The sequence below is a fragment of the Gambusia affinis genome, linkage group LG18 (assembly GCF_019740435.1).
Source record: "Gambusia affinis linkage group LG18, SWU_Gaff_1.0, whole genome shotgun sequence".
NCBI lineage: Eukaryota > Metazoa > Chordata > Actinopteri > Cyprinodontiformes > Poeciliidae > Gambusia > Gambusia affinis.
Genome location: NC_057885.1, coordinates 8,857,286 through 8,881,966, shown reverse-complemented (window position 1 = coordinate 8,881,966; position 24,681 = coordinate 8,857,286). Strand labels below are relative to the sequence as shown.

Below are 24,681 nucleotides of genomic sequence, written 5' to 3'. Positions count from 1 at the left end.
GACAGTGCAGAATGACTCTTTGTCCAAACAAACTTACTCGTGTGTGATTTGAAATGCATTTCTTATTTAAAGGGAACACCGCAACTGCTGAATTGTGTTTTTCTGACATTAACAGATTATCGAGAAGGGTTTGATCACATTTGTAAATGGAACGCAGCTGAAACACGCAGAAGGAAAATCAGACGTAGTTTTCCACATTTTTGCAATTGAAAGACAACAGAGTCCATTGGCATTGAAACTTGACGTCGGGAAAGAAAAGACAAGAAAAGGAAGCATGAAAGACGGATCCAAGAGAAACCCCTGCAAACAAAACATTGGAAATGTAATCCCTCTCAAGTGCAAACAAGCCTGATGATTGGGAGGTGGAGAGGGGATGGGGCGGCTGAATGGATCTGGCACGCCGAACAAGCCAAGGCAGCACTCTCACTGAGCATCCAGGCAACATGAAGCCGCCCCACCTCAGCTCCCCTCTGTCAGACCTTCACAAGTCCCCAAGGAAAGACGGGAGGATTCCACCTCGCTCTCCTTCTCTCTCGTTTATTACAGCTGGCTGCTGTTGCTCATCTTCCTCTCATCAAAGACAGCAAAAGCATTCGACTCTATGAGCTGCAGAGCAGGCGGCGGATTGCAAACAGATCGCCGCGGCTACAACCCTCCCCCCGGTTTTGTGCTCAGACGCCCTCTGACCTCTGGGGTCACCGCGACCAATCCGGGGACAAACTGACAGCGGTGGAAAGGGGGCTAGGGGGATCTGGATGCCTGAAGGTGGCTGCGCCGAGCAGGGCCGGACAGAAGAAAGAGCTAACAGGGGCAGGGGCCCAGGGCATCATTATTTGTGGGGCGGCCCAAAGATTTTTGAATGTTTTTGTAATGAATGCATGGTTTACTTTAATTTATAGAAAACTTGTTTGCTCGTACGAAGTGTGTTGTTTCAGTATGGTTACATTTTTATTAATGTATAAAAACCTCAAATATTTGAAAATGTATTGAATATCTTTTGGGAGCAACATGGCGCCATCTCACATGGGAAGGGTTGACCCTGCTAATAATGTAGCTCTACCTACGAACGCCTCTAGTTTGCATGGAGAAAAATGCATATTTTTTTATCTTTTTTTTTTTTGGATAGGGCACCAAAACTGGGCCCTCATCCATTTAAAACAGCCCAGGTGCAGAAGCTGAACTATGGGGGATGATGGCGCCTCCAGCTACACCATGAACCACCACGCTAACAGAGGAACGGAAAAAATCCACTTTTTGCTTGGTTTTTGGATGTTGTAAACAAACCTGATGGATTCCACAGACGAAACTGAATCCAGTAAAAAAAAACTAATTTATACAAAAGCAAAGACATTTGAACCTCTGACACCTGAAACCTCTAATTAAAAAGAAACTTCAGCCCACTCCATCTCAATCTCTCTTGGACAGAATCAGATTCTGCAACTGAAGAGTAGCGAAACCACACAAACCAAAGGAAGCAGGTGAGCGCAATCATTGTCCAACAACTTCAAACCACGATGGAGGACGAGTCGGGATACGGGTGGTTTAGCAGGTTCAGGACGTCCGAGATCCAACAGGGTTTTCATCTGGGACGCCTCAGCTTAGTTCCCCTGCTGATTTTGTTCCTGTTGTTTGAAAGACGATGGTTCCTTTTCACCGTCAAGTTGGGCTGATTTAACTTTTTTACGTCTTCCAATGTCACTACCACAAACTTCAACATATTTTATTTGAATTTTATGTGAAAGACCAACAAAAAGTAGTCCGTTATCGTAAATTAGAAGTCAAATATCGTTTTTGAGGTTTTTCAAAGGTATGAGATTCCTTTGTATTCATTTGTGGAATCATTCCTATGTGCAATTACAATTGCAAATCTATTCAGTCTAATTCTATATTTTGTGCTCCGAGCGATGTTACGATTTATTATTTATCCTACGTTATATTTACAATTAATGATTACAATTTCTGAACCATTTGAAACAAGGTTTCTGTACCTCTTATTTTTCTCATAAAATTTGACCAAGTTTGTCAATCTGTTGTTTTTGTCAGTTTCTTTATGATTTACTTTACATTGGTTATTTTACTGCTAATTACACAGACTCAACAAATTAAAGTTGTTGTTTTTACATGTTTGTTGCTTATGGTATATTTAAGTGTGCTGTCCTGGTACAGAGTTGTCTAAATTCAGTACATTTATGTCTGCACTGTTTTTTTTTATACTGTATCGGTATTGACCGATATTAAACCCCTGATATCGGTATCGGTATCAGAAGTGAAAAACGGTGCATCCCCAGTGAAAAGCTCGTTCTTTGGTCTTCGTGATGCCGTTTGTTCACTGTTGTCCTCTGACAAACCTCAGACCTTCAGTCAACAGCCGGCTGTAGACCGTCTGTGGGGGAGCAGAAAGCCAAAAAGCCAGCTGAATCGTTTCAGACCACGGGGTATTCCCCCGCGTAAAACCAAGCTCAAGATGTCTTTCCTCACACCTGCACCGACACAATCACAAACACAGGATTTTATAGGGACGGGGGAGACGTGCTACACTGCTTGAGTGAACCACACAGGTCGCAGACTTTTAGATGTGGGTCTGGGAGAGCAACAACAGAGGCTTTTTGAGAGCTGGTTAAAGCTGCTATCTGTGGTGTATAGGGTTCCTAATACGCTCGGCGACAAAAGTGTTTACACCTTTCTCCGAGCAAAGATTGGCCATGAATTTGGTGCACCGCCTACGTGATGAAATTAACTTTAGTTGATGCTACCAATGAGATGGTATGCACAAAAATAAGAATAAAAAAAGGGAGGAATGAAAATGATCCGAGTGAGTTTAAGAGCCAGACTGAAAACTGAAACAGAGCAGCAGCATCCAGTCAAAGCAAACATCCAGTCCTCCTCCTCAGATCAAATTTTCCACTCGCCTCTGCGTCTCTACTCAAAACACCATCAGAACTTTATCATAAGCGGTTCTTCTGACCCACATCGTCAACATTTATGCGTGTTTTCAAGACAAAAAGTTAGAAAACTTTGCAACAGTCCCTAATATTTCTGCACACATTCCTTTTGCACATCGGCCAGAGCAAGAAACATGTTGTATTTATTGCAGAACAAGTCAAATTTACAAATCTGAACATGGGAAGAACGTTCGTTTGGCTAAAGGAAACCAAACAACAGCAACACAAAAGCTAACCGAAAGATCCTCGGACAACTAGCTTTGATTTGCTCCGAGGATCAACTGGTTGTTGGAGGGGAACTAATGAGTGGATGAGCGCCTGAGAAAATGAAATAAGAGAATGTGGGGGACCCACAAATCAACCCTGATTATCAGTCCTGCCTCTGTGGAATGTTCCACCCTGTGGCACCTGCAGGGAGCGGGAGACGAGTCTCACCAGGCTTCAGAGGAATCTGGGGGGAACAGATGTGGGAACAACTGTTTTGGGAACCAAAAAGTGACATTTACAGCATTGGTTTCCACTTACTGTGGATTTGAAAATATCTAATGTCATCATGGGGTGAAGGCTGGCTGCATTTCCTAATGTGTAAAAAAAAAAAAAACGTTGGGAAAAATAAAAAATAAAAGAATTTATCGTGCACAGAATTTTTTTTTAAAGAAACAAAATGTTTCAGTTTGAGTATATTTTTTTCTATAAAGTACATGGAACACAATTATTTTATATATTCAAGATGAGAAACTTTTAAGCTACAGCACTACATGTCAATCTATCCCTAGTAGTTTTATAGTTAAATAAATATGTTTAGAATTTTTTTTTTAGCTTGCCTGGCCAAGATGACGGCTCTGAAATAAAACTCACACATTAAATGTAATCTTAAACACAAGTAATGAAAACCTGAAAGGGTCTGTTTATATTTGTAAATCCAACAAATGACAAAATCGAACTTCAAAATGGTTAAAAGGTGATTCATTACAGCAAGTTTCTTCCTTTTTCGGACCCATGATAGCAGAAAATGGAAGGAATTGCAACATTATGTCTGGAAAAGGCTAATGTTGTTGACATCAGTTAGATTTGGTTTCTCAACTTTTAAAAACATACGACAGGCGGGGACATTAACGAATGTCTGAGTCCAGCTGTGTTGCCAACGATCTGAGTGGAAAGCGTGACAGATGAGGCATTCTCCTTTCAAGTAATGCGTCCATCTTGGATTTTGACTGAAGCCACACCCACCCAGATCGTATTTCATATACCCAATCAAAATGCAGAAAGACATCAGAGACTCTGAGCTGGCATGAAATGCTACAAAGTCCAGCACAAAGCTTTCACGCCCCTTCCTAATGCCGCCCTGTGCAACTGCCCATAAGGCCAACATCGCAGTCAGTGTTTGCATTTGTTATATTGCAGATCCTGACGTTGCCATGGCTGTAATAGTTTCATATATTATGTGCCTCGACTTCAATCCCGTGTGAAATGTGTGAATTTATGAGCTTATCTTAAACTCGCCTGAAGTGATGATTATGAAAAACGTTCCTAAATGTTGACCTACATATTATGTCACCGTTTCTATGCCATTAATTTAAACCACTAAACTGCCGGACTCTGGCGAGAACACTCAGAAATAGCCAATGTCCCAATGAAGCAGTTAAATGGCTGCTTGAAAAACACTAGTTTTGATTCACATCAACTCTTAAAACTAGCAAGATAAAACCAACAGCGATTTGCAGCTGACCCAAAACTCAATATAAAGTCTTAACTCACTTGTGCCAACTCTTTGTATTCCCGCCATAATGACTCTCCTCTCCAAGGCCATTCCTCCTCACCTGCATGTGATGTTTTCCCTGCGCCAACATCTGTGTCAGCCCAATAGACTAAATGAACCGCCAACACATTCCAGCTTTGTGTGTTCGCTGACATGTTTTAGTTAGACGATAAAACTTCAACTCCCTCCTTCCTGAAACAAATGCTTATTTAACATGCAGACTAAAGTGAGAGATAAAGATTAAAACATATTTTTGTTTTAAAAGTCTGGAGTGTTAATAAATGGTTTGTATGAAAACTTCTGGCTGGTTTTGCCGTGTGGCTAACTTATGGCGCGCTGTAGCTAGCAAGTTTCAAACAAAGCTACCAAACATGCTAGCACACACGCAGAGTCAGATATTTTCCCTCAGTTTGAAAAAATTAAATAAAATGAGTAACATTTATGCTAAATATCCGTGACACCAGCAGGTAGGTGGAGATGGTATTGTCACAACAAATAAACTACAGGAGAAGACGACTGTTAGCTTAATTCAATTGTTCATTTCACAACACTCTGATATGTAACACTAACACAAATATTGTCATTTGTGAAGTTTATAATGAACCAGAATTTTTTTTTGTTTTTTTGTTTTTTTTAATACCATAAAATCCCTGCAACATGATGCTGCCACCACCAAGTCAGGCTTAATAACTGCCTTTGATTAACAACTTTATAACTAAATCTAGATGTTATTGGAGAAATTTGCTCAGACTTTTCAATAACGTTGTCTCAGAATATGTGATTGTAATGTGATCATTTGGCATTTTTAGCGACAGAGAAACCATGTGCGTTCATTCTCATTCTTCTGTGCCGATTCTGACGACACCTTATGAAGACATTGTGTCGAACTCGGATTGCTTTTAGTTTTTCTCAAAACACAAACTTTCGGCTTCATTTACAAAGGATGCAACTCACATGCCTATAGGCACAGACCACCCAAGTAATGTATCAGTCAATGCCCCCACACATCCATTCAGTTGGCCAATTACACACACACACACACACTACAAAACAATCAGGGAGGTGGTGCTGGGGGCGGAGGGGTCAATTTAAAGTTAATGCAGCTCAATCGGCTGATTTGTGTTGAAACACAGGAGGTTTTCAATCACTCTGCTTACTTGACTTTCAGCTGATTAACTCCTCTTACTGACATATTTCAAGCTTTTTTTTTCTTTCTTTCTTTAATTGAAACTCAGATATAAACCAGGTTATTAATCACCAACTAAACACTATTTTAACCCTTTCGGAAATGAACGAAACCTGAAACAAGTGGAAAGAATGAATCGATTTTGCTTTCACGCAAAGCTGGCCACATGCTAATTAGCGAATTATAGAAACAGTTGATCTAATTTACAACACCTGTAGATCCTCGCTGCTTCAAGTGGGACAAATATTTAAATTGACAAATAATTAAAATGTCTCATATGGAAGCAAAAATTAGAAAGATGTCACGATTAAAGCATAATCAGGTTAATGTACAGTATGCTAAAGCACCACATTCAAAAAGTCATCATTCACCAACACAAAGTGGAAATAAAATCAGAAATAATTCTCCATTGTGTTTTGGGTCTTGACACACAGAGACATCGATTTATCTTTCAACCTCTTGATGGTTTTCTTCCAGTTTTTTTCCCCTTGTAATTATCTCCATCCATTTTCCCATCAACTCTGACCAGCCTCCCAGTCCCGGCTGAAGAAAACCATCCCCACGCCATGATGCTGCCACCGCCTTGTTTCGCTGTGGGGACGGTGTATTCAGGGTGGCGCGGAGTTTTCTACCACATCGAGCATTTTGCATGTTACCTAAAAAGTGGAGTTGCGCTCTCATCTGATCAGAGGACTTTTGCTAATTATATGTCGAGTTAAAATGACATACAGGAGGACTGGAACAGCTTGCTTCTAAAAGCAAATAGATATTTTTGAGCGCCCTTCCAGTTTTACATTATGCACTTCTTTATGCCGGTCCTTTATAAATTGTATTTTCCTCCATCTCTTCTAATAATTATTCTTCAGCTGTCATTTGAACTAACTTTAGATTTCACACCAGGGATGCTCTGCTTTGTTTGGGAAGCACCGGTACAGAAAGAGGCAGAGAAAATGATAGGAGTGTCAAAAATGGAAGCTGCCGAGCTAAAAGGCGTGGCTTAGACAAAAGCCTGTTGCTCTAATAAACTTCTGTTCATCCGGAGGGCGGGGCTTACAATGCAAATGACTGTGAGCGGGTCCACTCAAAGATCAGCCGCATTAACGGCGCCCAGGGCTGCATTTAAACGCAGCTTCATTGGAAGCTTTCAATGAAGTGATCCACGCAACTAAGACAGAAAATAGGAGTAATTCAATGACAATATGACCAACAAAAGTGCCATTTAACACTCATTTAAATCAATTCTAAACTGTAAAGGAAAAATAACCAAACTTAAAGACATTTGAGAGGCATTGCGCAAAAAATAAATAAATAAATAAAAATCCGTCGCTTTCATCTTGGTTTTCAACAAAGCTGGACACATTTTTCGCTGACCTACACGAGCAGCAGTGGTTTAAATACACATCAACAATCTGCCGTGTGAGCTGCTCACAGAGCATGAGGAGAGCCGCTTCACCTGCAGGACCAATAGCAGCCTAGAAGCAACTGGTACTTACTCCGTGCGTAGATCTCAGCACGCAGGAGACAGTCAGCACACAGATCCTGCAACGCAGAAACATTTTGGTTTACTTTATTAGAGTTATTTCGAGGGAGATGTTTTGTTTAGTTTTTTTCCTGGCAGATGACCTGCACAGGAGCCGGGATCGTGCACCGCACAACTGCATGCTGGGGCTTTATTAGTTCGCATGGGGATTTTTGCAAAAACAAAAACAAAAAAAAAAGAAGAGAAGTATTCTTACAGGAATTTCATTTTGTTATCCGCCTGGCTGCCACAGACTAGTTCCCCCTCTCTTCACCAGCAGGAAGCACCTCAAACGCGCTCATCGGCAGCTCCAAAACCCCAACTCCTGTGTCATCTACACGGAGATAAGAAGAGACAAAGTAGTCCCTCCGCTGAAACTGAGAACCCGTTCGCAAGTTCCGCGCGTGCTGCAAGCGTAACCAAAAGAAAACAAGAACAAGAAATCTGGCCAAAAAGTAAGAAGTTTGTTCCCAACTCACCGAAGTCAAAGCGGTGCACAGGCTGCTGCGCTCTCCGAGCTGCTGCGCTCTAGGCTGAGCGGCGAAAAGCAGCGGAGGGGCGGAGGAGGGGCCACACGTTCAAACACAAACACACGCCTCCTCGCGCACACACACACACACACACACACACACACACACACACACACACACTAACGCACATGTCAGCGCGTCCATATCCGAGAATGCAAAAGCACACAGTCTGAAATCAAAGCTGAAACTCTCTGCCATTAGCAGTGGTTCGCCGATCTCGCGTTTATCCCATAAAAAGTGCCAAAACTTTTTGGCACTGCGATAAAACCACAGATTGTACAATTTAGTTGTTTTTTTTTATTATTATTTTGTTTTTTTTTATGCAGCTATATTGTTTTCTTTATCATTTAATATATGTTAGCGTTACACAAATTCTAGCAAGGCTGGAAAAAAAGCACATGAAAACTTCTTTTTTTTTTTTAATTGTTTTCTTTCTGTTGTTATGATTTAATTGTGAAACGCCACAAAGCAGGCAGGAGCTGGGTCTGTTTGCACTCCGCACATAGCCATGGCGAGTTACTCAAGTTGCAAACAGTCCTCTTTTAGCTCTAGTGCTCTATTTTTATACATCTTGACCTGAGCCTTCAACGCCGTTTTTAACAGCCTGTTGATGTATCTTTTATGCCGATGACGTCATCCTCCTGCCTGAATCTGAATAGCGGTTCATCTGTAAAGCAGGATCTCAGTTGGTGATTTTTGTTTTCTTCTTCTTTTTTTTTCTAGCTCATTGATGTCATATTTATGCGAGTCATCTCCATTTGCTCGAACTCCGATGGAAAACAATGTAAACTCACAAGATCACATGTGAGGTTCCTCAAGGCTGTACTCTCGGGCCGCTTTACTTCAACATACTTAGTCCCTCTGCATTATCTCCTTCCTTTCATATGCCAATGTAACAAATCCATTTTTTTGTCACCACATTACGAGTCAATGTGTCACGATATTAAGAAATGGATAAGTAGGAAGCAGAAGTCGCCGTTTTTTGGTGCCCAAGATCCGCGTTCAACCATCAAGCTAAATCCTACAGCGAACGCAAGCATTTTAAGGGCAAAAATAATACTGATAAGAAAGCATTGCCACTGTTTGATTTTATCGTCAACAGGCTTAATTTGGTAAATATTAAGCCGTAAAAAAATAAAATAATAAAAACAGGCAGCTGCACTGGCCACCTGTTTGTAAGCAGGGTAGATTTATCCCATATACAGACTCAGAGATGTTCACTCAGTCTGTGTTCTTCGTAAATGGTGAAACTGTAACCGAAGCGGCCAACTTCACCTGCAAGCAAACAGATGGTAATCTGGTGATCCACACTCCACAGCGGCCTCCCCGAGACGTTCAGCCCACCTGTCACTCGTGTCATCCCCATCCACCTGCAAAGGATCAAAAGTGGAAAAGGGGTGACCTTTGAAAATCCCACAGGAATGCAACATGCCCAGACTCACAGAAAAATTAAAGGGAATACGTCAACACACTTCTTTTCTTTCTTCCTTTTTCGCAGTTCTTTTTTTTCGCAGTTCGTTTTGGGCACAAAGTGGTATCCATCCGCGCATATCCGGACGGGATAAAGTTAGTTTTTTTTTCATTTGAAAGGAAAGGAAACAAGATCTGAACTGAAAAATTCACACCTGGAAGTACGTTTTGCATCAGATTACATTTTTTATTTTTGTACACTTTTTTTTTTTTTTTTTCAGATGCATGCGGAGCACAAATCACTGCGCTCAAGAGTGTCGTAGTCGCTGCACATCCGGGGTGGGCAACTTAGTTTGCACTGCAAGTCGAGGGGAGGGAAATAGAGTGGGGAAAGAGGGACGGGACGGGAGGGGAGGTGAGGTGTGTGTGTGTGTGTGTGGGTGTGGGTGTGGGGGGGTGAACTGCAGAGGCGCACCGTGCCAGAGCCAGGATCACTACAGGATCTCGCTCTGTGAGCGCTGCAACAGCCGCAGGAGTGAGTGCCTTTCTGCTCACACTTTCTGCGTCCGAGTCTGCAGACGGAGTTGGCGCACAGAGACATGACACGCACATAGAGAGACGGGTCCATGATCGGAAGCGCAGGTGGATCGCAGTTTTACTCCTGTGAAGATGACTAGAGGCTTGAGGCGCCTGCGACAGCCTGCCTGGGTTGTGATTTGCCTCGTACTGTACGCCACCATACAACTATCCGACTCTGCGGTAAGTGCGCTTTTTGTTTGTGGGGGTTGTTTTTCCCCTCCTTGCACAGATTTTTATTATTGTTATGATTCTGGGGTTTTTTTTATTTTTTTTTTTTATTTATTGGTGGAACTGGTGGTGGGGTGGGGGCGGGGGGGGGGGTGCCCGGGACCCACTCAGCATGATGAGACCTGCCGGGCTCACCGAGCCGGCGCCGGGACGGACTCCGCCGCTTCCAACAGAGACCGGATAAAAATGTAGAAACATAAGAGAGAGAGAGAGAGGGAAAGAAAGAGAGAGACTTGCTTCTTAACAAGCGTCCGCGATGCTCATATGTCAATAATAAGCATGCAATCGGCGCGTTTGCACTTCTTCCCCAACTTTTGGCGCACCGCTTGTTCCCCACCACAGCAACCTCCTCGCTTTTGTAGCTTTCATGGCAGCTAACTCCCCCAACCCCCTACTCCTCCTGCTCCCAACCCCGGAGCGGAGGTTTGTGTCCGGCTGCATGCGCTCTGCCTGCGAACAGGAGAGGAGAGGAGAGGAGGCAACCTGCAGCAACATGCCAGCCAGGGAGCTTCTCACCCACATTCACACTTCTTCTTTTTTTTCTATCTTTCTTTCTTTTTTTGTTTTTGCAGCTTGCATATTATTCTGCGTAGTGTGAAAGAAAAAAAAAAAAAAAATAATATATAAAATGTAAAAAGGCTGAATGTGCCGGACTGTTCCTTTGCTCTTTGTAATAATAAGGGGGGAAAAAAGCGATCCAAGACATTCCTGCTGTCAGTGATAACAGCGTCTGCACAAGCTGGTTTGCTGTGAGTTATCCAGTAGTCTTCCAAGAAAAAAAGAAGCACAAATATTGATGGATCCACCTGCCCCTAAAGTGTTCAAACGCGTATGTTTTGTTCCAGGGCTGGCTCTGGAAACTTTTGAAAGGGGCACTTCTTGGCTCAAAGCTTCTAGGTTATTGAATTTATAAGTCCTATTTGTCAGATTCCCTGTCAAAAAAGGAAGAAGAAGAAGAACTCCTGTGAAGTCTGAATTCTGACTGTGAAAGCCTTTCCGTACTCCAATATGGCTGCCACATACGAAAACAGTGAAAGTCTTAGGTGTAACAGTTGTATTAGCAATTAGCAACTGTGATCGTTTCCCGATTTTTCTTCTAACCTTGCAGCATTACGATACATGCGTTGTACGCATGTATCGTACAACGCAGGTTGAAGAAATCGAAACTTTAGCTAGTTGAGGCTAATTTTCTCTTTGCAACATTCTGTTCTGTTTAGCCAAAGTAGGTATCTGTTAGAGGGCTAGCTAGCAAGCCTGCAGGGTGGGTCACTGCCCACCCCTGAACCCCCGTTAGATTCGCCTCTGCCCCAGACGCTAAAAAATCTGACCACCCCTGCCATCTTAAACGCGGCATCTGGTTGTAGTTCCTCCTTACACATGATCTGGATTCAGGAGGCGTTTGTGTTCAGGCCATCCTCACCCATCAGTCGCTCCTGTAAAGACTCAGTTCTCACCAGACGCAGGTGTGTGTTATCTCTTGAAACCCTGCGGACAAAAATCACTGAATGCCTCTCACGTAATGCTTCAGCAGCTCTCTCTCTTTTTCCGCATGTTGAATATTCACACCTCAATAACAATTCAAAGATTCTGCTGGATGATAATCCCGCCCATAATCCAGCTCTGTCCAATCAGGCTTGCTCTCGTTTCTGCTCCTTGTTCTTGTGTTTTTTTTTAACTCATCCCAGAGACTTTTCTTGCCTCCCCAATAATTGAAGCATCAGCTTGTTTACAGAACATGCGATATGTGATTTGTCAGCAACCCTTGATCCTTGGTATAAAACTCTCATTTAAATATTTTTGAAATATTTAAGTTTAGTCACAAATATGTAAAGCTTTCCTGAATTTCCCTAAAACAGGGTGAAGGTGATTGGACAGAAAAATTCTTTATTTTTATCCATTAAATCTGTTCACAAGCACCTAATTGTGTGTGTGAGATATTCTATCTGCAAAGGTAAAAATAGAAGAAATGACTGAATTAGCTTTAAATTATAACTTTAAAGAAAATATATACATATATATTTTCAAGATTTGCTTTGGTGTGTTGAATTTAATGTATGCGGGCCTTTCAGTGCATTTGCCAGAAAGCAGCTTTTAGGTTATAGGTTAAAAAAAAAAGATAAAAATAAAAATAGCCCGACTGGATGAGATCTGCTTCAAATTTATTATTCTCCATAAACGTAATCTGAAATTACATCCGCAAATACTCACTAAAACACTGAGGCGACAACAAGAAATGATGCTTATCGCAGGTATTATTGTTTCTGTTATAAGAGGTGCTACGGTAAAAGGTTGAGTGGCGCTTTCACAAGGTTATGGGTTGTGAAGAAGATGATGCTAAAGTAAAAGGGGGCAAAACACGAAAAAATAAATAAATAAATAAAAATCTAGCAGGACTGAAAGTGAAAGTGCATCGCTGGACTTGGGAACAAATGTTTGAGCCAAGTGCTTTCTCACTGTCTCTATCAGCGAGTTTATTTTTCATCAGAGTAAATATATTTGCAGACCTTGAATCCAGTGTGAGTAAAGGAGAAAACCATTTTACAGAGGAGGAGATGTTGGAGGGAGTCTGACTCGGTCTCACTGACTCCCTCTGGTGGCGGCTGCCTGTGTGTATAATACTCATCAAAGCTCACCAAGTTACTTCACTCGATAAAAAGTTAAGTAATTGCTCATTTACTTTGGTATACTTTGGCATAATGGACAGATGTATCAATTTCCAGGAGGAAATCCTATTAGACCTCAAACTGAGGAAGCTGATGTATTTCAGGAGATTTTCATAATAAATCCATTCTAAAATTGCACAGACTTGTTTCCTTTCCATTTCATAACATAAAAGTTGTAAGAAAAGGAGGGCGTCACGCATCACTCGTGCTCTGAGAATCAACGCCGGCTTCGATACGAATCTCCTCAGCGCCAGGTGAGCGAGTTCGGCTGTAATGTACACCCCAAAGGTTCTTCCTTTGAACCCGTCATGCCCTGCAAACCACAAACACACACTTAGTTCGGGAGGTCGCTCCCCTGCGCGCGTGCGCACGCCCCCGTTGTGGGTTCCCTCACCTTTACACGTGACCTGGAGCCCAGGTGGAGTTTGAGGTGGAGGAGGGAGGGCGAAGAGGTTGACTGCATTTGTGAGGTGAGGGAGCTTAGCCATAACATCCGCGCAGAGATATGTCTGCGACGTATGGAGCAGATAACAGAAGCACGCCTCGCAGTGCAGCAGAGGAGGAAATCTGTACATTCTCTCTTTTTACCGCATCTCTCCTTTGTTTGTTTTTTTTTTTCATGATTTTTTTTTCTCTCCTGGTAACGCTTTTTGTTTGACCCTCCTCCATCTTGCTTACACAGGACTCTTAATGTATAGACATTAGAGTCCCGTAAATAACCTTGTAAATTTACCTTGTAAATACGTGTCATTAATCCATTTTAAAACACCGTCACACTTTATTTCCACCGCACAGCGCATAATTCGACAATGTTGCCGGCCGCACGAGATGAACTCACGGGCTGTGGAGGCACCATTTGACGATCACTAGACTAGAGGTTAAGACTCGCAATGTGGTGTCAATGAACTGCGGATGCCAGCCGTATTAGCGTTTGGACAAAAGAGAGCTAAGACTAACACCAAATGTTTAGACAGCTAATTATCCCAACGCAGTACAGACACTTCTTCCTTCTCTGCTTTTAGCTGCTGCGTGAACACCCTGTCATTTAAAGAACTAGCTATTATTTCTTCCATTTGAGCTCATCTACACAGCAGGTTTTGTTCTATTCTGCAAAAGTAATAATTCCATTTAATCTCATTCTGTTCCGCGTCTCTTTTAGTTAGTGGGGCTGTTGCTTGCTGGTTGCCGTGGAAACGAGTCTGCGCGTGACCTTAAGCTGACCGACTGAGAAAAAAAAAAAAAAAGTTTTTCTCCTGGACAAATTGCATCATTTGTTCGTAGAACGTGGCGATAATCAGAGCAGTCATCAAATAGGATGAAATATTTCATAAGGTATAAAGGAGCCAAAGTTTGTAACATTTATACATAAATCATGGCTCCTGCCAAGTAAAACTTAATTACTGGCCATTATAAAGAGAAATTAACTTTGTTCTCTCTTGTTTCTAGAACTGACAGAAACCAAACTATAGATTTATTAGCAGAGATAATATATATTTTACGTATCCAAACATCAGCATCTCAGCTTTAAGCCACATTTTATAGAATCCAGTAATATCGATGGTCACTTTACTCACCAACTTCCCCAACCAAACCCAAAACAGGTTTTGCGTCTTTAATATTTGCCATATTAATGACACATCATATCTGATCTGCTATGTGTGAGTCAGCAGGACAAAGAGGTTGAGCCAACCTACTGAGGGAAGCTGTGGAGTCAGAATCACACCATTGAAAAATACAAAGTTTGATTCATTTGTTTTACACTGAAGTTACTTATTCTGATTTCGAAATGTTTAATAACATTTTGATTGTTACAGAATCTCATGTTGATGTTTTTAGCACTTGATAAAATCAGACCATAAAAGGCAACTATGTAATAATTCTTCTCAAAAAATATTTCTGAATTGTGAAACTGTTTTCAACTGTAGGCAAGCATTGAGCAAATACATAAATTAGAAAATGACTGAAAAGTGAATTTGTCAGCAGTTCCATCACCAAGTGAAATTTTATAGATTAATTAGATCATTTATGTTTTACATATTTACATTTCGTATTATGTTTAATAACTCCTAAAAAAATTTTTTCAAAAGGTACTATCAATCTGACAAGCCCGATTAGGACATATGTCCTAGTTTATTGACGATGATTGCATGGCATTCATGTTTAAGTTTTAGCTTTATTTTTAGCACTAAAAAAGAAAAGGCCTTCCAGTAACTGTGGGTGCATCAGCGCCCCCAGCTCCTCCTTGTCTCCACCAACTTGCAACACAAAGTTACACCCTCGCTTTAAGAAATCTGCGTTCTCCGAAATGGTTACCTAGACGTTTGTTTAACCTTTGTTTAACCTTTATGGGCTTTTTTCTCCCCCACTTTTCCCACCCAAGCAAATGCATTTCTGAGGTGTCGCGTTACCTTGCAGTCAGTCAAAATACATCTGCTCCACTGAATAAGTTCAATACGGTCGACTCATGTTGTTTGTTGAATCAGTCCGTCGATGGTTCGTAGTTCTACCTTTCTGTTGCACATACCACCAGACAATGTCAGCAGTTCACTTGTGTGTTTTGCACCAAATGGATGTTTTGTGACGTGATAGTATCTCCTTCTTCACAGGACCAAAACAAAGAAACAAAAAAACAAGGGGGGGAGTATGAAAATACATAATCTACCATGATTCAAAACGTTATTGCACATGGAAGCCTGTTTCTGCCACTCTGTTAAGGAAAAAAATGGAATAAATTATCTCATTATAATGAGATAGTATCACAAAATAATGAGATATTTTGTAAATAATGACACTTTGATGTAAAGTTGGCACTTTTAATGGACTTTAAATGCGACTTTTAGAGCAACTTTGCATTAAAAGTGTCATCATTTACCAAATGACACCTGATGACAACAGTCAGACATTCATAAAGACTCCTTCATGTTCATGACAGGTGGTAGGTTCATGACGGTGTCATGTCAGTCTTATGCACACCCTGTCAAGTAAAGTGTTACCTATGAAACGCATCACATTGGAAAACAACTCAAGAACGTCTGGTCAAGCTTCTAGTGCAAATATAATTCTACACTTGAAATAAGACAAAGCTAACTTAGAAGTAACTTCTCAGCAAGATGGAAGAGTTTTGTTTAAGACAATAATTCCTTAATACTGATGAAAAACTACTGGTTCCACTGGCACTTTATGTTACTTAGAACAAGACATTTTTCCCATGTAATAAGTACACATATTTTTGTCTTCTTAAGAAAATTTTTTCTGATTCTGTAGAGCCCACGAACACAGAGCTCAATGGGATTGAGAGAACAACATGCAATCAAGAAAATTGAAAATTGAAACGATGGTCACTAAGACGCATAGCAAGGACAAGGAAAAGTATCCAACTGGTCAAAGATACTATAGACATGCAAACGCATGGAAGGTAAAATATAAACTTAGCAAAAATGTTGCTTTGTCTTATATTGTGTTACCTGTGGTAAAACGTACAGTTAGGAGCTTTTATGAAATCGAGATGAATAGTTACGCTTTATAGCTCTGTAAACCAGTAATTAACGCCCAATTTTTTGCTAGATTATTTTCCTCTGCTGAGCAAAACAAAACCGATACCTGTGACCCAGCCACTGGAGAAGTGGCATCCATCGCTCCTTTTGAGAACAATTAGCATGCAAGCGAGAAATAGCTGTCTGAAACGCAGAAAGATCCTGATCTTATGGAGGAATAAGTTGTCGAGAGCTTGACTGATGCTGTCGTCATGAGGGAACCTGTATCTCCGTCTGAATCAACCGCATCTTGCGAGCAACTTTCCGCTTTGATCGCTTCATGCCTCCCCCATACGCTTCAAACACGTTGTTCGCTAACAAACGCACATCCACGTACTGATACACAGATCAGTAGGCAGCTCGGGGGCAGGAGTCGCACCCGCAACTTTAGTATTGCAAGAAGACTCCTCTTCCCATCGAGATACAGTCGGGAAAGCAAAACAAGCAAAACGTGTTGGCCTTCGCCATGTCAGTGCGACTGACTTTTTTTCTTCTTTGGGTGTTTTGTTAAGCCAATGGAAAAGCCAAAGACGGGTGTTTGTAACGGTTTCAGACTTAAAATGAAAACCAAAACACCAAAAGCTGCAGAAACATGCACTGCCTGTCAAGTTCAGCTTTAATCCTGCAATGCGAGCTCTGTTTTTCACTTTGCTCTGCTAATCTCTTTTGCGTTCTGCACTCCGAGCTGAGTTAAGCGTAATTATCTCTGGCAGGTTTATATTTAGTGTTTTATGCTGATACATCCAGACTCCAGCCCAGCAGTTTTAGCTTTTGCTGCAGATTGGATTTGTTCCTGCCTCTGATTTGCAATTTCTGAGTGTGTGTGCGTGTGTGTGTGGGCGAGACTCCAATCCATGGGCTGACCGACAAGTCCACCTACACACAGTCAGTCACAAGACATGTTGTTCTCCTTAGCTCCGCTCTCGGACTTCTTGTGTTTCAATTTTCCTCCAAACGGACATTTGGTGTCTAAAGCTCTGCCTCGGGTCAAACTGAAACAAAACATACGAAGGAAACGGCCAGTAAAGCTTTCGGAGCAACTTATCTAAAACATCTGAATGAAACAGAAAAGCAGCTGAGGCACAGCGCTGAAAAAGCATGCCAAATTTGCCCTGTAAGCAGGAAAAAGTTGTTTGCATATTTTCCCCTGGGAAAAAAATGAGGGTTTTTAATCTATCCGTCTGTCTGAGATCTACAGATGTCTACTCCTCTCTTCTCCTGCTTAAACCTGAGACAAATATACAAAATGGCACGTGCGTCTCCCCTCGTGGCAGAATTAAACTATTACTGAATATTTGTTAGCAGAAGATCAGGCTGCGTCACTCGGCGCCTCTTTATTACCGTTTGCAAACCGTCCCGTCTCGCGTTACATCCTTGGGGTCGGTGGCTTCAGACGTTATTATTACCGCTTCGGTGTCTTTTTTTTTTTTTTTTTTTTTAAGTTTGAGAATTGACACAACACTCAGTTTCTTATTGCATCAGCCTTTTATGGTCTTTTAATCACCCCACAGCTTTTCTTTTCTCCTTTGAGTTTTTCTACCTTTTTGCACATAGAGGCGACATTTAGGAACTTTCTCAGAGATTTGCAAAACAGCAAGTCCAACACTCGACATTTCGCACGTACGTTTCGGGTCTGGATAAATTACTGTGCCATTAGAAGTTGGTTAGTTTTCCAAAACTGCATATATTACTTCTCTCTGCACACTTGATGTCTTGAATGCGTGTGCAGACGTGATGATATGTTTTAGCCACTTCACAATCAACAGTGTCCAATTTTAAAACCCGTCTGAAAACGCAATTTTTCCCCTCACCCGTCTTGATTTCACGTAACTTTTATTGGTATTGATTTTATCTTGTTTATCTGTTTAACTGCGTCGTTTCGTTGCGTTTTGAATTGTAGCTTTTCCTCTTATTTTTAAGCTTTCTTTTGTCTTCGTCAATGATGTTCAGCCCTTCGTTCCAGGTGTCAAAGCGCTTTGCAAACAAAGTTGTTGTGGAGATGAAGGATCTCCAGCAGCAGTCAGTCTTGCAACTAATCGGAAGAGGCCTCTGACTGAAGACTCTGTTGCTGCCTGACAATCTAGTTACTGCAATTACATCCCAACAGCTCAATAACTGGGCAACGGAGATGATATTTCACAGTAAATACTTGAGGATGACACAGTCAGTTGTTAGCAAGCACAGCTAATCTGCCTCATTTGCTTTTGCCGCTCCTTGTTAAATCTCTGTCTGGCCGAATGGTCCTGCTCTGCTTCAAGTAAGCCTCCTTTCAACTCCACTTCCTGAATCGAGCAGCTTTAGTGATGCTGAGTTCATCATCCTGCTGGAACATTTCCATCCATCCATCCATTTTCTAACATTCTTGTCCCTAGTGGGGTCGGGACAGCGAACGTTTCGGGCGAGAGGCAGAGTGCTGGAATATTTTACTGTGTGTTTTTGAATCGATACGAGTTTCACTTTTTAAATTGAATTACTGAAATAAAGGAGCTGTTACTTTATGAAGTCCACAGAGGGGTTCATGTGCCCGTGATTACATCCCTTCCCCACTCGGCCTGGTTGTTGGTTTTCCAAGGGCATTTCGACGTTAGCAGCTTACAGGATGAGACTTGACTTTGCGTGTCACAAGCGTTATAAAAGCAATTTGCTGGGCAACATTTACCACATCAAGAAATCACAAAGCAGTTTTTACTCTCAGTAACAGAGGGAACAAGATGTTGATGCTAATTATGGCTAAATGTTCAGAAATATCCCTGATATTTGTGAGCATAATCGTACCACAAAAGGTTTCAGTCTTCGTTGGCACACATTGTTTTTAAGGTGGAATGGCTTGACCTGTAGATGGGATCCAAGCTGCACATTGCATTTTTATTTATTTTTTTTTATTTGGCGTGCGCACTGAAAAACAAAACTGTACTTCTCTAAACTTTGTGTGAATAAATATCGGCAGTTTTCCCGAGAGAAAGATATTTTTGAAGATCTCTGCGATCTCTAACAGTATACGTTTTTGACGTAATATGCAACATAGTAGTCAAGAATTAAAAATTCATAGACCAAAAATGAGTCCAAAATTTGATTCAAATTTCCCTACTCGCTTTATTTTAGCCTTCTCATCATATTTAATAATTATGATAATTTATTGCTGGTTTATAACAATTTATTTACCTCTACCAAGATTAGGAGCAAAGGTTGTGTCACAACAAGTGTGTGAGTAGCTGTAAAACAACATTTTTGAATTGAGATTTCATCATCTTATATAAGCAATTAGCACAGTTAGCATTAGTAACTAAAAACTGCAGTCTCTGTGCGTAGACTTCACCTTAGCGATCAGATTTCCAAAAGGCGATGAACAGCTATAAATCTTGCATGCTACATGTAACAGACTGAAATCGCATCAGGATAAGACGAGGCAGATTTTCTTTAATTCATTTACCCTCCCTGTTATCAGCTGTACTCTCGCACCTAACTTGTTTAAAAGTATCAACCCAAATTAAAAGTTGACATAGGGCCATACAAAATTGTTCTCTTTTATAAAAGCTTCTTAATCCCGTTATGTTTTTTCCGATTTTATTTTTAAGCATGTCAATGGCACTAAAAATGGCTAACTATTAGCTGTATTTTATCTTTTTCAACTTCAACAGCATAGTGTCATTGTTAGCCTATTAGCGCTTAGATAGGGTACAGTCAGTCCAGATAAATAATTAATCTCAAAGTGAAACACAAAGAAGTATCTTACTAATACGCAATGAGGAGCTGTGTACAAAAGTCATGTGGCTTAATGAATGGAGTTCAATCGGAAAGTGACTCGTCTTTTATGGTAATCAAGAAGAAGAAGCCTTGTGATTTATCTGTAAACACATTCCCTAAGAACCAAGCTACATCCCACAAGTTCAGGAATTATGTGTCACAAATCCAGAGTTTTGTTTTGTTTATTGTTGCCAGAGCACACAAACTAATCATGAGTCACACGGAGAGAACGTCCAATGTTTTAGCCAACAACTCCATCCATCTATCAGAGCAATTAAGATGGGATGGAATCCTCCACCTACCTCAGTTCCATAATTCAGTGCATCTCAGACGAGCTCAAATACCGATGACACACTGCGATAACTGACAATACACAGAGGGATGGGTGCCCAACTGGCTCCTTTCAAAGTGCATAAAGCTGTTTTGACTACTTTGCGTTCAATCTGGAATGGCGTCTGCTTCTCTCTTCTTCTGCTCCCGTTTTCTCCTCCCTCGTTTCTAGCGCTGCTCCGCTCCCCACACGCCGCTTTTGTGAACACTTGTTTCTGTCATCACGTCACTGAGAAAGTCTCAGGGCTTCCCTGAAGGCCACATAGACAGAGTATTGGTTTCTTTGTTTGCTTCATGCTGCGTTAGTATCTATAACTACACCATTAGGGGACTTTTTGAAAGAAAGAAACACAAATATGTTAATTCTAATCAATGGCGTTTCACTGTTTGCAGTTGGAACAGACTTTTTCTGTTTAATATAATGTGTTACCACTAGGGGGCAGTAAAATAAGTAGTAAATGCCACATTAAAGGGGTCGAAATTGTTTAATTAGCTAGTAAATCAAGAATATACTTAAAGTAAAAAAATAAAAAGCTGATTTGTTAGCAAAGCTAAGCTAGCAAATATACATCCAACAAACTCAGTTAACAGATTTTAATGCCGTTTTTTTGGTAGCTTTCTTGTGGTCTTATCCAAGAACTGGGAAAACTTTAGAGCTCTTTAGTTGTTCTTTATGTCAAGAAGGAGAATTTTTGTGTATTTTCATTCCTTTGAGTTTTATTTTCCTCTCCAAATAAGGTTTCAAACTTTCCTTTTGAATCTCTGGATGAATACCCGGGTTTAGTCTTGGATTGGTTTTAATTGTTATGGTTCAATGTCGCATCAGGGTCCTCGCGGCGACAGCAGTGCAAACGTGCATGTTTGCATTGCTTAGGTGCTCACGGTTAATCCCGGGTCAGTGTGCCGGTTGGTATGCAGCTAAGCCTTTAGCATGCAGAGGATAATGTTGAGCAGGTCGCAGTGTGTGTGTATGTGTGTGTGAGCATTTTTCCCCTCTTGCCGAGTGACACCGAAACATCAGCAGGATAAAGGAAATAAATCTAAGTGATCTGCTGTTTGTTTTTGTATTTATTAGGTGCTAATTTTTCTACCAGTGCTGTTTTAAGTTCATTCTTTTCTCCAGGTTGCATGTTTTTGTTGATTTAAGGCAGACTATAACTTTATGACCATTACTTTTCAGGAAAATCATCATTATGAGTGGTGCATATCACTTCAGGCGTCTTCAAAGTGGTAAATTGGCAGCAATGTAACTGCAGAGGGCTCTTCCTTTACAAAGTGTTTTCCATCTGCACCACTAACACGGTGCAGTTCGTAGACGCGCTTCTTTGTCCCTGCATGTATCTGTGTGATTTTGGTTCCATGTGTTTGTGTAAACCGGGAATTCATGGCATTCCTCGTCTTTGGACAAAAGCCCTGAGATCAAAATAAAACAAGATCTGAGACGTTTGTCAAATTAGAGAGAAGACGGGGGGGAAAAAATGACGACGGCGAGGCGATTAACCCGATGGAAAGGGAAGCCTGTAAAAAGAAAACGTGAAGAGTACCTAAAAAAAAAGAAGGCAAAACAAAAATTGTACGGGAGTAGAAATGTGTTCGACTGAGGGAAAATAAGAGGGCTGAAATCTGGAGAAGTTGTGCGTATCTGTAAAACACTGGAGGGCAAAAGACGATTCTTTTACTTGCCATCTTTAGCCGCGTTGCTGCAATAGAACAATTTCGTTAACAGGAAGAAACCCGGAGATGTAGCTATTATTAATTTAGTGCAGCGCACTGCAGCAAACAGAAATAATTCAGAAAAACTGACTCAAAACCACTCGTATTCTACTTTTCTCTCCCTCTCTGCATCGGCTATGCTACGCACTGACTTGTTCCCATAGCAACTGTTGACAGACAACAACGGCACCAATGTATCAGGACACAACACCAAAAGACAGAACAGTTTTACGTTTACAGGCTTGATGTTTATTTTGCAATTATTGAGTGACCTCCTGAACACAGTGGTAGTTTATTAGCTACTTTAAACACCTCTGCTACTGATGAATCTAAAAACACCAAATTCTGGAGCACATCTACATGTTAAAGTTGTCAAAGTCAAGCTAGCATAACTGACCTACTTCCCAATCCCTTGCTATTTTTTAATAAAACGTTTTTCCTGACCTTGTCATTTTGTTTTAGTGTCGACAATTAGCAAACTACTGTGTCCCTTCTTCTTTTGCATGTCACAGATTTGGCACTTTATATGTTGACAACTTGTCAGCAGAAATCAATGGTAGTCATTGGGAAGCAGCATTTTCAGTATAATTTGTGGGTGGATTGACTTGAAATCAACATTTTAATTATTTGAAACACTGGTTGGGGTTAACTTGTATTTAGGACTTTCCATATTTATGATGACAGCAAAACAAAAGACATCTGGAAATAATAATTTTTCATACTCTGCTTTAGGGCATGGCCGTTCAGACCTAAAACACTTGACTTTCTATTTTAATTAAAAAAAAATTCTAGCTTTCTTAAAAACAAATTACAAATGGCAGACGATATTTCAATCATCCCATCGGTGAGTTGACCTCAGAGTTCACATGACTGGGTGTGCTGACATCACTCTGAACTACGGGAACGCAGGGAGTGCATTGGTGAAAAATAATCCAGATTTCCCTAAAATTAAATCTTCAAAAGCAAAACATTTGATTGATCAAACTGATTTATTGCTCGGCCCCACTTTGTTTCCCACGGTTTTCTAGACTAAATAGAAACCCTAAAGAAGCATTCTGAAGATGCTTTTCAAATACAACTGTCATATTTTCTTTCCTTTACCAGTTTCTGTGTCATTTCTTACTCCCTGTTTGTTCCATCTAGAGCGTATGGAAGAAACAGGGGAGCGGAGGTATATATAAAAAAAAAACAAAAAAACTAAAAACTTGTAGCGACCTGCCTGCTTCAGATCCACCAGACACCTTTGTCTGTGGAACAAGAAAGAGCTTGTGGAGTGATCCGAATCCGAATCATATGATGCACGAGCTTCATACTCAGTTTTACGATTGTAACAGAGCTTCCCAAATGTCACCGTGTTAAACTTTAGCGCTTCAGTTAAAAATAAGGTTTGCGTAGTTCTAAACGGTTTCATCAGTGCATCTGCTCCACTTTTCTGCAGGAAGAGAAATCGATTGCGACGAATCCGCTTCTGTCTTTTAGTGCGTTAAATTTTTCCCACCAATGCGGGACGCATCCGGTGTTGGTGTACACGTATGAGATGTTTTACTAGTTTAATAATAGCAATAACATTTATTCTGAAGGTAAACTGAGAACCTTGATGGATATGGACGCACTAACAGAAATACATTTTCATTCTATTGAATGTCTGTTAAATCTAAGCTAAAACGTATTCTCAGCCATGTCACAAGTAGATTGAAAGTTATTTTGTTTATGTATATATATGTCTTATTTGTATTTTCTTCAACTATTGCAAGTCAAAAAAAAAAAATGTACCAACACTATGCTAATCGAACCGTTCTTTAAATTGATGACCAACTTTTTTTTTTTTATGTTTACACTGATACTTGGAAGATTTCTCTTTGGCAAAGGAGCTCCAAGCCTCTTAACCATCACCCTAATCCAGGGGCCCGGAGCCACATGCGGCCCTTCAGTCCCGACACTGTGCCGCTTAAGAATTTTGGCACAAAAAGCTAAAGAATTTAGCAAAGTTCACTAAAGACGAAACTAGAAAAATAGTTTCCATTTTTTTTCTCCGAAGAGTTTTTCTGGCGCATGTGGCTCATATTTTTGTGACAGTAGGCAGACAGGAAAGCGGGTGAGGAGACGGGGGAAGACATGCAGCAAAGGTCGTCGGGACCGGGAGTCGAACCCGCAACGTCCGCGTCGAGGACTAATGCCTCCAAACGATAGTTGTCTAAAACTGATAGCGACAGTTTTAGACAATGCGTAAAAACCTGCAGCTTTTAAAGAAAGCTGCACCACACAGTGCAGCACAGAGCAGGTGCAGATATGCTCTGCCACTGTCACACCAGTGGGAGTGTGAGCAAGAAGAATGAAAACTAACATTCTCAGCAGCGTCAGTCGCACAGCTGTGCCGTGTTTCCCTTCTCTCTCTTATCTTCAGATAGGGAGAGGCATATTTTGTCTACAGCCGCGGCTCCTGCCTCAATATTAAGCTTAGACGGATACTAATCCAGACTCAGAGACACCGTCGGTGTGCAGATTTACAGGGTTGAGACGTCTGCTGTAATTTATTAACTATATT

At 41.0% G+C, this 24,681-nt stretch overlaps 2 protein-coding genes across 9 annotated transcripts in view; one reads left to right on the top strand and one right to left on the bottom strand.

Annotated features, from left to right (window-relative positions):
• Positions 1–24,681, bottom strand: part of col4a6 (collagen, type IV, alpha 6) — a 151,615-nt gene that overhangs the window by 120,303 nt on the left and 6,631 nt on the right. For 6 of the 7 annotated variants that reach the window (XM_044098299.1, XM_044098297.1, XM_044098300.1 and 3 more), the window contains exons 1-3: positions 7,886–8,002; positions 7,624–7,740; positions 7,381–7,426 (exon numbers count right to left, since the gene is read on the bottom strand). In XM_044098299.1, coding sequence (XP_043954234.1) covers positions 7,381–7,426; positions 7,624–7,634 — 57 coding nt within the window. In that variant the 5' untranslated portion in view covers positions 7,635–7,740; positions 7,886–8,002. Of the gene's footprint in view, positions 1–7,380; positions 7,427–7,623; positions 7,741–7,885; positions 8,003–9,211; positions 9,307–24,681 lie in introns of those variants that run through there. The other variant, XM_044098298.1, reaches the window with a different exon arrangement.
• The window catches only part of col4a5 (collagen, type IV, alpha 5 (Alport syndrome)), a 55,156-nt gene continuing 40,291 nt past the window's right edge, over positions 9,817–24,681 (top strand). For both annotated transcript variants that reach the window (XM_044098306.1, XM_044098305.1), the window contains exon 1: positions 9,817–10,105. In XM_044098306.1, the coding sequence (XP_043954241.1) occupies positions 10,016–10,105 (90 nt within the window). In that variant the 5' untranslated portion in view covers positions 9,817–10,015. The remainder of the gene's footprint in view (positions 10,106–24,681) is intronic.